The sequence below is a fragment of the Corvus hawaiiensis genome, chromosome 3, assembly GCF_020740725.1.
Source record: "Corvus hawaiiensis isolate bCorHaw1 chromosome 3, bCorHaw1.pri.cur, whole genome shotgun sequence".
NCBI classification, from domain to species: domain Eukaryota; kingdom Metazoa; phylum Chordata; class Aves; order Passeriformes; family Corvidae; genus Corvus; species Corvus hawaiiensis.
Window position 1 is genome coordinate 87,918,512 of NC_063215.1, and position 12,228 is coordinate 87,930,739.

The 12,228-nt window shown below is 39.9% G+C and overlaps 1 protein-coding gene across 7 annotated transcripts in view; it reads left to right on the plus strand.

The window, feature by feature from the left end:
- DAAM2 (dishevelled associated activator of morphogenesis 2) overlaps positions 1–12,228 on the plus strand; it is a 204,208-nt gene that overhangs the window by 123,506 nt on the left and 68,474 nt on the right. For all 7 annotated transcript variants that reach the window (XM_048296264.1, XM_048296265.1, XM_048296262.1 and 4 more), the window contains 2 exons: positions 1,995–2,069; positions 8,375–8,469. In XM_048296264.1, the coding sequence (XP_048152221.1) occupies positions 1,995–2,069; positions 8,375–8,469 (170 nt within the window). The remainder of the gene's footprint in view (positions 1–1,994; positions 2,070–8,374; positions 8,470–12,228) is intronic.

A 12,228-nucleotide genomic window follows, 5' to 3' on the forward strand; every position in this document is an offset into this window, starting at 1 on the left:
TATTCTGCACAGTAAAGGGCAGCAAAAGGCAGTCTACCAAAAACTGTGATGTGGCCATTCTAACTGGCTGTTGGTAGAGAGTTGCATACTTCTGTAATGGTCTATTTGACAGAGATATGGGTCTGTCAGATCCCTGCTTATTGTGGCCAGGAAAGGGAAGTAAGAAAAATCAGCAGAACTTCTCAATTAATTTGAGAAACATCACCTTGTTCTTAATTGCACCATCTATTATCATGAGGTGGTGGTACATGGTGTGTGCATAGCAATTGTGGATGTAGTTGGTATCTCTTACCACTTTGCCAACCTTTCATACTTTTAATACAGTGCTCTTCTTTATGATGCTTTAATTCTTCTACTCTTCTTAGTTGTTTGGTGGGGTGCAAGGGGTTAATAAAGGCTTATGACCTGTACTGTGCAACCTGACACTGACCTGACGTGTCTGCACTGCAGTCCTTCTCTAGATGAGGACAAAGCTGTTTTTTCAGTATCATTAATGGAGATGCTTCTTTAGTTTACATGTTGAAAATCCAGTGGAAGAAAGAGAGGGAAGGATCCGACTCTCAGTCATGACTTTGTTTTTAATTCAAAATAGGAAGATCTTGAGTTGTGCAGAATTGTCGTGTGTTGGTATGTACCCTGGCAGGAAATTGTCAGGTAACAAGGTGTTTTCTGAATGTGGCTCAACAGGAGGCACGTAGAGCTATTTCTCATTTCTAAACCAAACAGTGGTGGAATAGCTGAGGTACTCTGATAGACCTGTTCTTTTAATTTTTTTAAATATATCTTCCAGGGTAGCTTTTCTGGTGTGAGTAAGCTTTTGTCCACAGACAGCATTGTCAAGATCCACACGGTCTCCTTTGGTCATTGTTAGGATGAGTGGTTCAATCTCTTATCATATGCTAGGAGTGTTAATGTTAGTTATTTTTAGTTTATAATGGGAGATGAGGATCCTGGAAGGCAATCCTTATGTTACCAGGGACTCTTACACCTATCTAGAAATAAACAGATTCATTAGAAGGAAATCTAATTTCCTTTGAGCAGTCAAGGAACAAAAAATAATTGGTTCCTTCTTTTAGAAGGTTGATTGAGATTAGCCTACTGAAGATGATTTCAGGTGGATTACATGGGAGGTGAGGAGATAAGAATTACTACTGCTCCTACTGTAATTGAGGGGATGCTGTTGTGCTCCTTTGGATGTTCTGAGATTTTGCTTGTATTTACAGGATATGATAGGATTAGGACAGGATAGACTAGAATATCTCAGTTGGAGGGACCTACAACATTCACCTAGTACAGCTGCCTGACCAATTCAGGACTGATCAAATTAAAGCAGGTTGTTAAGGGCATTGTCCAAATGCCTCTCAAATAATCAACGGTCTTGGGGCATCAGCCACCTCTCTAGGGTGCCTTTTCCAGTGTCGGACCAACCTCTTGGTAAAGAAATGCTTCCTAATGTCCAGTCTGGACCCGTTTTCGTTTATCACATCAAAATTATGCAGTCTTTAGCTTCTTTTCAGGTTCCTGTTGTTTTTTTCTCCATAGCAGACGTTAAACCCCTTTGTTGGTGAATTCCACCATCACCATAACAGTAGAGAGACCAAATCATTTATAAGATCTGTCAGTATAAAGATACAAAATGTAAACCTGCTATCTGTAAATGGGCTATCCTTCTACTTCAAACATAATATGTTTAAGGGACTGAGGTTTGCTGCTTAGATGCCAAAGATAACTGTATCTCCATCAAGCTTTATTATTCTGTGTTTAATAATCTGAGCTGAAGGGGATTCTTTTTATCTGACACACCATAGTGACGGTGCTGACTTTACACTTTCAGAAATGTTTGTAATAAATGCCACACGTCTATGTGCATTGTACAAGGATATGGGGGAGATAATGCAATAAAGAGCAGAGCAGTGAAGAATCCCAGGTGGTTCTTGAGTACCTTTCATCCTGTAAAGTCATCTTGTGTAACCTTGCCTAACTTTCTGTTTCAGGAACAAGAAGATCCTAATAAGCTTGCTACCAGCTGGCCCGACTACTACATTGACCGCATCAATTCCATGGCAGCAGTAAGTTACCTCTCCTGCTACACAGAGAAGATTTCCTAGCATAGGGATGTGTTTCTTTAGGACAAAGTCCTCAAAGGAGAAGAATTTTAGCCCAAAGGCATAACTGATTTAAAATAGGACTTACAAAAGAAGAGTATGGGGATTAAAAAAGAGCTCTGCTCTAGCAGAACAGTAGATTAGAAAGCACTATAAGCATTTCCAGTTTTTATTTCTACAATACTGAGCACTGAAGGCAATCAAATTAGAGTCTGGAATGAAAATTCAAGAGAACATTTGATGATTCAGAAAAGCAGCTATTTAAAAACTAGGTAAAGTTTTATTTTGTTGTATGATTTCAAATTGAATTGTAACCAATCTACAAAAGAGCACTTGGGCTCTTAGTTTAGTAGAAGAGTTAAAGAAGAAGTGGTTGTTTATATAAGTTAATATCTGCTTATATAAGAGCATATAAATAAAAGAGTATAAGGCTGTAACACCTTAGGCATAAGATACAAGCCAAGAAGTTATTTGAAGAAAACTTTTTTTGATTGTCCTTGTTCAATAGCTGCATAATGTGTCTCTTCCTCTGGAACATCCAGTAGAGCTGGTCACCAGCAGAATCAGAATGTCTGCATATCATGTTCACTGATCTCCTTTGATATGGTAGATTTTACATTTTGAAATTTGATTATTTTTCTGAATTTGTAGTCAAATTTTTCCTCCAATTACTCATGTGCAGTGTCTACTCAGCTTTAGTTGACGGTTGTGCAAAAATGGTGTTAGAATTCTATCCCTAGTGTCTTAGGTAGCACACCTTGCTTGTTTACTTATGCTTTTATTTTATATTCTAAAGGCTTCTCTGCACCTTTTGTATTGTGGTTATGAGTTATAAAATAATTTCATAAAAATAATGTCTTAATGGATGCTAAATGTGGCAGTAATGGTGTATTTCTCATGGTGAATACGTCTCGCTGAGTAAAACAACCTAAGATTTACAAGCTATAATAACTCACTTAAGAGGATAAAAGAAAAGCTGCTTTCTACTAAGAGCCATGAATAAACAAAACTATCACCTTCCTTCATGCCATATTTTCATGGGGCAGAGTAAGGGAATAGAAAGAATATGGACTTATTTTTAGAAAAGACATTGAGCTTTAGTGACTGGCATGACACTGTGCTTTGATTTCCTGACTGAACAAATTTACTCTACAAGGACCATTAAGGAAAAAAAAAATTAGTATGAAACCTTGCAGTGTTACTGAGCCAAATACTTCTGGTAGGATTTGATCCAAGGCCTCTTGAATCTGCTGAAGTTTTTCCATTGATTTCAGTGACTTTTGGGTTAGTGTTTAAATGATCTTGATGTAAACTTGGAGTGAGTATGTATACACCACTGTTGTAAATCTGGAAAAGCTCCATGGAATGAGACTATGTTTTGGCCTATGTTTCTAATTTTAAACATGTTTTAAGAGAACCAATAAACACCAGCCCTGGTAATGCTGTTTGCATGCCTGAATGCCAATGTCTGAATTATTGATAACCTCTTATTTGGCTTCAAGACTTATGATTCAATCTTGTGCTTGAGGTGTTGAGAAGACACACTGGGGTTAAAAACCCTGCTTCTGATTTACCATTTGGTTGCTTCACTTTTCAGCAGGTGAAACTGAGTTGACTTGATTTTGCAGAAATCGTATCAGTGGAAAATGGGAGTAATCCAGCTAAGAACCAGCTCCAATACACTTTGAAAGACATGTTCTGTTCATTGTTATTTAGACCTCTGAGATTTCTAACTTCCAAACAGTTACTTTTTGGGTCCCATATAATTTCAGTTCTAAATTTAGTGGTGGGGTTTTTGAATTTGGTTTTTTTTAAACTGCATCCAAGTGGAGTTGACTTTGAAACCATGAAAGAAAAACATGTTTCATGTTGCTTCCTGACACTCTCTGGTCTATTTCAGTTTGTGTCCCTTGAGCACTATCAGGTATTGTAATATTTTAATTGAAATATAGCAAGAAGTATTGGAGTTGAAATGGTAGTAATAATCACAGAAGTGTTAGTTTAAAATGCCTTAAATCCTGCCTTTAATAAAATTTAATCTTTGCGTCTCCTGTGAATTCATTACTTATGAATTTTTTCACATTTGTACTTCACATCCTTTTTTATGTCCTGTTGTTTAATTATGAAGTTCTTTTCTTATATATATTAGCTTGGCAGATATGTTCCTCCTACTCACTGATTGAGTGGAATGGCACCTTTTTCATGCTGATATCATTAGGTATCTTTCTGTGGATTGCAGCAGTCCAAGGCTCCTGTGCTCAAGGATGACTTTCTCAGAAGCCCTGCTGCAGTGTTACCCACTGTATCTGCCCTTCACAGATTATGTTTGAGAGCAATGTGGTGATTCCTGACATGTTTGACGTTCCCTACTTGTAACCTTAGACCACTATGTTAGGAAGCACTTTAGGTCACAGATTCCTGATCCAGTTCAAAAACCCGTGCATTTTATGCACAGTTCTCTTCCCACAATTGTTTCTGTTGCTGTGACTTCTCAAATTTTTATAGATTTTAAACCAAATTCTCACAAGAGCGAATGTCTAAAGCTGTACCTCTTTACTAGTGTGGAGGTCACAGCACGTGGAGGCACTGTCTCAGACTCTAGGTAGCCTGACTGGGAGGAAGGCGCTGAGTAGAACATTGGTACACTCTCTTCTGGACCAGCCCTTGAGACAAAGGGACAGCTAATAATCATGTTTAATTTAGAAAGCAAAGCCTCCAAATTTGTCCAGTCCTCTGATATCGACATCTATAAATGATACTGGGGATGTGGACAGGGTGCATGCCCACAATAGAGACTGTTTCCATTATCAGTGTCATTGTCATCTGCTGATTCATCAAAACACAGAAGGTTTTATTCTTAAAAATAGAGCAGCTGCCGTGTTAATATCACATGTAAAGAAATGTCCCTGTGCTCCCCCTGCCCTCCTTGCCCCATGACACTGCTTGGCAGTACAAATGAACACAGCTTGCATTTTCCTGGGGAGGAAAGGTTCTGACAGCATTGTGTTGCTTTTATGATCTTGATTGTGTATGCATTTCCTCAGAGAGACTTTCAGGTGAGCAGTAGTTGAAGATCCAGCTTTTCTGGAGAGGTGGCTCAGTCAAGGGTGTGAGAGGAGTCAAGATTAATAAATACAACTGTAACCAGGCCCTTTTCCTTGACTCAGAAAGCATTTGTTCAAGGCAGAGCAGCTTCATAAGATGTTAAAAAAATAAATATATATCTTTCAGTAGAACTCAGCAGGTAGATGATAACTCTTTCCTCCAAGTTTGATGACATCTAGGTTACTTTAAACTTACTTGCATAAAAGTTTCAGGTTTTTTTTTTTTTAATTATTTCTATTCATAGTTTATGATTGGTAATTTATTCTAACAATAATTTATTCTGTTAGTTCAGCCTTAATGTAGTTAGAGATGTGGTGTGCCTTGAATTTCAGCTGACTACTATGAGACGTCAGAACATCCAAGTTGCTTTTTCACTGTTCATTCTTTTTGTTTCTTACCTTTTTCATTTCACATGTGTGAGGCTATTAAGTAAAATTAGGTCTGTCATATAGTGTATTGTTGATGCTGGTTTATGCCCTTTTTCTCTTTTTTTCTCTCTCTCTTTTCCCTACATGCTGTCTTCATGGTCCTTATATTTTCCTTCCCACCAGTTTTGGGGAATGATTAGCCATTAGGATAAGGTGTGGGAATAAATCTCTGCTTTTAAAAAACTAAAATATTTCATTTTAAGTGGAGCCAAAATTTCAAAATAATTTCTTACACTACTTGAAGTTTTACATATAAAATTCCACAGGAATGATTGTTTTTACAAATTCTTGAATTTTTTTAACTGGCGAATCAAGTAACTGGATGCTGTACTTTCCCAGGTGATACTCTTGATCTGGAAAACTTCAAATATACAAAATGTGCTTATAAAAAGAGCCCTATATATACACCACCTTTTAGGGACCACAAAAGGACCTGGCACTATTTCGCTTCCCCTTCCTAGTATTTTGGTTAACTGATGGTAACTGTCTGCCTCCTGAGCCCAGCAAACATTAGTCCTCAAGTGCAGTCTGTACTTCAGGGAAGCAATTCATCAGTCAGCCACATGAATGAAATCCAGCCTCAGATAATGACAGTTCCCTCCCCTCTGTCTCCCAGGGACAGTTATGTTTTTTATAACTCTTGCCGAGAAAGACATTTCACAATGCAAACCCAGTCTGTTCTTTAGCGAGGGCATGAGGATTTGAATTCCTGGCCATACACAGGAGTGAGAAATGAAGGGCTCTTGGCTGCCTGCAGCTTTAGAAAAGGGGTTTTCCATAATCACCCTCTGTTGTAAAGGCAGTATTATTTGTATGTGTTTCATTTGGAAATGGGCCTTTTTCACTCTGAACGAAATACTGTTGAGCACCTTCCTACCATCCATTTGCTTTCCCCCCACAACGGCTCAGAGGAGAAATTAAGCCATTGGAGGAATGGGAGCTTTTCAAAGGAGCATTTACGGGCCAAAGGAAAGATGACCAGATGGGCTGTCACCCAAGAAAATACAAATCAAGCCCCAAATCACACCCGAGGACTTTACCATCCATAATGCCTGCTCAGGATTTCTGTTTATTTTTCGAAGAGGGGGATCATATATGGCTTGGCTTAAGCATTTCAATTTACGTTTCTGGCTGTTGGGGGATGCTGGCAAAAGATAAAACATCATCAGCTCATTTTCCATCAGTAGCGCTCTGTCATTCCATTAGGGCAGGAAATAGCTTGCTCTGTTACTGAGTGAATTTGATTTTAGCGTGGATCAGAGAGAGGACCCCTAGAGTTAAACACATCTCCCTGTGCCAGCTGTTCGGCATAAGACAGCAACGGCGTGCAGCCAAATGACCACCCTCAGGATCTGACATGTGTTGGCATCACGTGACTTGCAAGAGTAAGCAGTGGGAGCCCTTCCAAGGGAAGTGAGGTGTTGGGCTGGTGGAGAGGATGGAGAAGGTTAAAGGAGGTTCCAGTGAGAGAAAGGTTTACTTTGGTGCTTGCTAAACAGTAAAATAAAGACTGAAATATTTTGCTGTAATGAGCCATAATTGTAGCTACTCAGATTCCACCACAGAGAGGTACAATATCAGATCCCTGATAGATGATACTAGTTTAATTGGTTTATTCAGTTGAGAAGGGGTTCAGAGCTGCTTTCCTGATACCACTGAGTGATATCCACAAGAAGTCCTGCCAAAAAGAGAGTAATTTATCCTCTCATTTTACAGTTTAAGCGACTAAGAAGACATAGCTATAGGCTAAGAATTTCCAGCATTAAATCTTGACTTTTTCAAAAGACACACATGGGACTTGTGAGCCTGAATGATATATGCAAAGGGCACTGAAGAATCTTGCTTCACATGACAAGGTTGCAGTGGTGCTGAGTGGAGATCTGGAACCCTAATTTTCTGATGCACCACTTTTTTGGTGGCTTTGTCTGACTTTGAGAAGCATAATTTTTTGTGTGTATTCTACTCATTGTCTCTCACCCTGATTTACAGTGACCCACAGCAGCTTCAGTTCCAGTTGACTGCAAGCTCTAGTAATTGCAAGCTGCATATGGGGAGGGGGGGGTTGGAAATCTAGGCTTCATGTGCTTCAGTTTACTTGAAAAAAAAAGGGATAGGGATTTTATGATACTCCAGCTTTTTGCAGTAAATGTTCCTAATTAGCAAGGGTGAAGTGTGTAGGGAACGCCAGTATCCTAAAACAGGTGATATACTTTGCATGGGGAAGAAAAGTCAAACTTGTACGTACAGAAAATCTAATTCAGGATACTTGCAGGCTTTCTAGTCACTTGAAGAAGATTTTATGCTTTGAAACCTGACACATAAATCTGGTTTGGTTTTCTTTTCCCCCTCCACCCCAAATCCCTCCAGTCATGTCACTCTAATAAAAGATATTGCCTCTCCCTACAAACTTTGCCTCACATATCCATAGATCACCACAGCCAATCGCTGTTCCAAATTAGGTACAGTTTTCTGCGGGCATACTGGCAACTGTGATTTTTGGGGGGTAATCTGAGAACCCGAGTTTAGCCAATGTGGCAAAGTGATATGCTGCTGCCAGTCCACATGAACAGCCTCATCTGGATTCAGTTTTGTAGCTGAGGCACTGCTTTCCTAGTGAGAGGTCAGCAGGCACCCCTGCATGTGTTGATGGGATAGTTGTTTTTCATAATTCCTGGCCTGTCTCTTAGCTTCCACGCAGCTCAGGCTTTCCTAATTGCCACCTTCTTTTCTGACCAGATGCAGACTCTGTATGCTTTCGATGAAGAAGAAACAGAAATGAAAAATAAAATAGTTGAAGACTTGAAGACAGCTCTGCGGACTCAGCCCATGAGGTAATGTTGTTCACCTTTCATCACAATTCACTGCCTCCCTATGGTCAGATGTGACACTGCTAAGAGTGGCAAGGACACCAACCTCATTGTCTCACCTCACACAAGCCTCTCTGAGGTTTCAGACAATCCTCAGAGAGCCCTATAGTCCCTGGTCTGAGCCTGCCCAGTTGGGAGGGCACACTAATGCTGAAACATGTAGTTTCATGAAAATAAAAGACAAAGTCTACTGTGAAAAATCTGTGGCAGATATTTGCAAACACAGGTAATGACTATGAAGATCAGATTTTAGTCTTCACAACCCCCTGAACATCCCATGTAATTTGATTCACTTTGGGCAAAGTCTCAGCGTCTACTCTGAACTTTGAATTTAAGCTTCCCCTTATCTTTAGTAATGTGAACTGTTTAGTACAAAGCAGCTAATCCATCTGACATCACCTGATTTGGCATTCTTCCCATTCTGTGTTGTAACTGTGGCATAGAAAAATGTAAAGAGACTTTATTGTGTACTGTCTTTGAAGGTAAGGTCATCTTTCTTTTTCTGGGAAAAAAGCTCTGAACAATAGCAAACTAACTAGCATAGAAACCTTTTCAATTTAACACTTAGAAGAGCAGTGTGGAGAAACAAAAACTTTAGTTGATATGATTTCAGGAAACAATAAAAAAAATTCTGGATGTCTTTTATATTGGCCAAATACTTTTGCACCCACTCTATGCTAAAGTCATAGTTTCAGAGAGCTTCAGTAATGCCTAACCAAATATGGTTCTTTTTTTGGGGGCGGGGGGGGGTGGATCCTAACCAAACCCAACAAATGAAATAAATAAATAAAAACAATCCAGAAAATCCTCTCAAAGAATTTGCATTGCAGTTACTTTGACTTGAAGTGAAGGTATTTGTGGGGCTTCTTGCAGAGCTAAGGGCTGATTGTGCTTCTCCCTTTCATAATCTTTAAAAAATTGATTGCATGCAGCTTCTCTGTTTTTACCTCCTGTTTATTTCCTGTTTGATGGGCTTTAAGAGAGCACAAAATCATATTCTGGTGGTCCTCAGGCATAAATTTATCAGGCTTTGATAATTTTATGTGGGGGTAGAGTGAGTGCTTTTAATGTGGAAACAGAGAAGTTGTAGCCTATACTGAGACCTAACCCAAGGGGCAAGTGACTGATCCTGTCTGTCACTGTCCTGTAGCAGAGAGCACAGTAAAGTGCAGCTGCACTCTATGTTAAAATGGAAGCTAAGGCAACTGTCAAGCTCCCAACTCTCATCAGGCTTTTAAACCGAAGTCCTGTGCTGTTGAGACTTGGTATAGCCAAGCTATTACATTAATGTGGAGCTGGTTTGATACTTACTCTGTGAAGGTAACAGCTTTCACTGAGTGTAGCCACAGCAGCAAGGCCTCTTTGCTTTGTCTAGCTGAAACACTTAGGTGGCCACTACTGGTTGTTCTGCTCTGTCCTTTTGAATAGACAGCTCAAATTCCTTGTTGAGGACAAGGCAATAGAGAAGAGGAAAGCGCAGTGAGCATTGGTGCAAATTCTTTTGCTCAAAGCCTTGCAAGGTTTTTCTTCTCCAACCTGTATTGCATCTGCTGGATCCCCTTGACAACAGCCTGTTGCTTCATCTGTTTGTAATAACCCTGACAAGCACAAGCATCTATGGGCTACCCTATAAAGTCTTCTCTTCTAAATCGCTGGCGATGGTTGTGGGGCTTTTTAAAAAAACAGTTAAGCCAAGCCAAATTTTGGGTTGAGTCCTGTGTCTCAACTAATTTCCAGCCTCTCAATTTGTTAGCTGCCAAATGGGCTGCATGCCAGTGCCTGATCAACAAGCCAATTTCTTCTTGATGGAAAGGTTGCAGGAGAGAGGCCCTCAGCTCCATCAAATCCCTCTCATAAGCAGTATGATACCTAAGCCTTCAAAATACTAGTCTTTCTAGTTTAATTTGGATATCAAATCCTATTTTCTTTGCCACTTCTGTTCATCAGGCCTCTGAAGAAAATAGAGACCTAAATTCACAGAGGATGAACTGTCTGGAATCCCTTTGTGATAGTAGGGTACATGGGGGCTCTGACAGCTTTCTGGTAGGCTCCTCTGCTTGAATTCTCTGATCCAGAGGAAGCAAAAGAAGAAAAATACATGCATTTGGCTCTCTGTTTTATTTTACTGTAAACTCTGTCTCTTCTAGTAGATAATGCAGAGTAATTACTAATCTCTGTCTCCATTCCAACCCACCAGTTCTAACTATAAAAAGTAAAGCAGCCCTACCCAAACTTGAGTTTATCTCCTCTTTGTAGAAAACGGGATAGGAGCATCCCTGGGGAAGTTCATGGTCCCCTTTGAGCAAGTGCACTTTGTTTGGTATTTAGGAGCTGCCCTGAAATAGTAAAGCCAGGTTATGTCCTAGCACAGAGGAACAATCGCAGCCACAGAGAACAAAAACGCCACATCTGCATCTTGTAAAGAAACACATTTTCTCTCAGGTTTGTAAAAACTTAGAACTATAAACAAGTGAGATGACAAACTGTTGGACAGAAGCAGTGAGAGAAGAGCTTTTCATTTGGTATTTTAGTGCCCCAAAAATGGAGGTTCAGAAGTGCAGCAAAAGCAAAAACTTAGAAGGGACTGGGAAAAAAATTGCTTTTTGGAGCCCTTGAAAAATACCTCCTGTAGTCCAAATCATCACTAACACCCTTTATTGTGTGTGTTCCTCCTTTTGTTTTATTCAGGTTTACCTCCTGCTGGTTTTTGTTTGATTTAACAATGTTGCATCCAGGTGCATACTGAAGAGGATCATTTATGCAACCAGCAAGCAAAATCCGTTATGCCAAACTTTTCATCTGTTCCGTAGTTATCAGGATTATGTGTGCCCCCTGGTTCAAAAACTAATGCTGCAGGGAAGTGTAGCCTTGCCTGTTAACAGGGTGGGAACATCCTGCTCTCTGCACACTCACAGCATATGATCTTTCTGTCTTTCCTGAGTTGGATCAAGTCTTACAGGGAGGCTGTACCCCCAACACTTGGAATCCATCAGTGGGTCAGTACCTCTTAGGCCACCACATCTGTATTTGGATGAAAGGTTTATTATTAGAGCTAGCTAACTCATTCTGATCAGCTCTCTCTAAAACTTGAAAGGCAAAGAGGTGCCCTGCCTTTTAAAATGTGCTAAACTGGTCAAGTGAGAGTCTGAGGTGAGGTTAGGCTTTAATTTGCTTGTTTAGCACCTATTAAAACACACTCTGCTTTATTTACATTTGAGTATTTGAATGTGCTAGCCAGAATGCATTGGCAAATATGTTTAACTTTACACCTCCCAGTCTAGAACAAGACCTTACTTAGCAGCATAGAGGCTGTGTAGGACGGGAGGTAGTTGCACATGTGTTGTATGCTGTGTGTGAGAAGGTTCTTTACTGGTTTAGGTTGACTTTGCTTTTGCACATACACACACAGGCATCTGCTTAGAGACAGACAGATGCACAAACACCAAACAGTGTGAGGATTGTGGCTCTCGGGCTGTCAGGTAAACTTCCACTTCTTTTTGTAGCCCCTACAGACATTTACTCACACACCTCCCCACACCAAGCAAATCCTCATACTGAGAGTATCTGTTGGGCCAGAAACTGCTTTTGCCTTTTCTTTACCTCCCCCAGCATGGTTTCTGGCTTTTCTAGAGAATAAGGAACTAAGTGTTTAGAAAAAGGAAGATGAAAATCATAATTTGATTCCTGCTTCTGATTGCAGCTGAAATAGAAAGGTACTTGGCT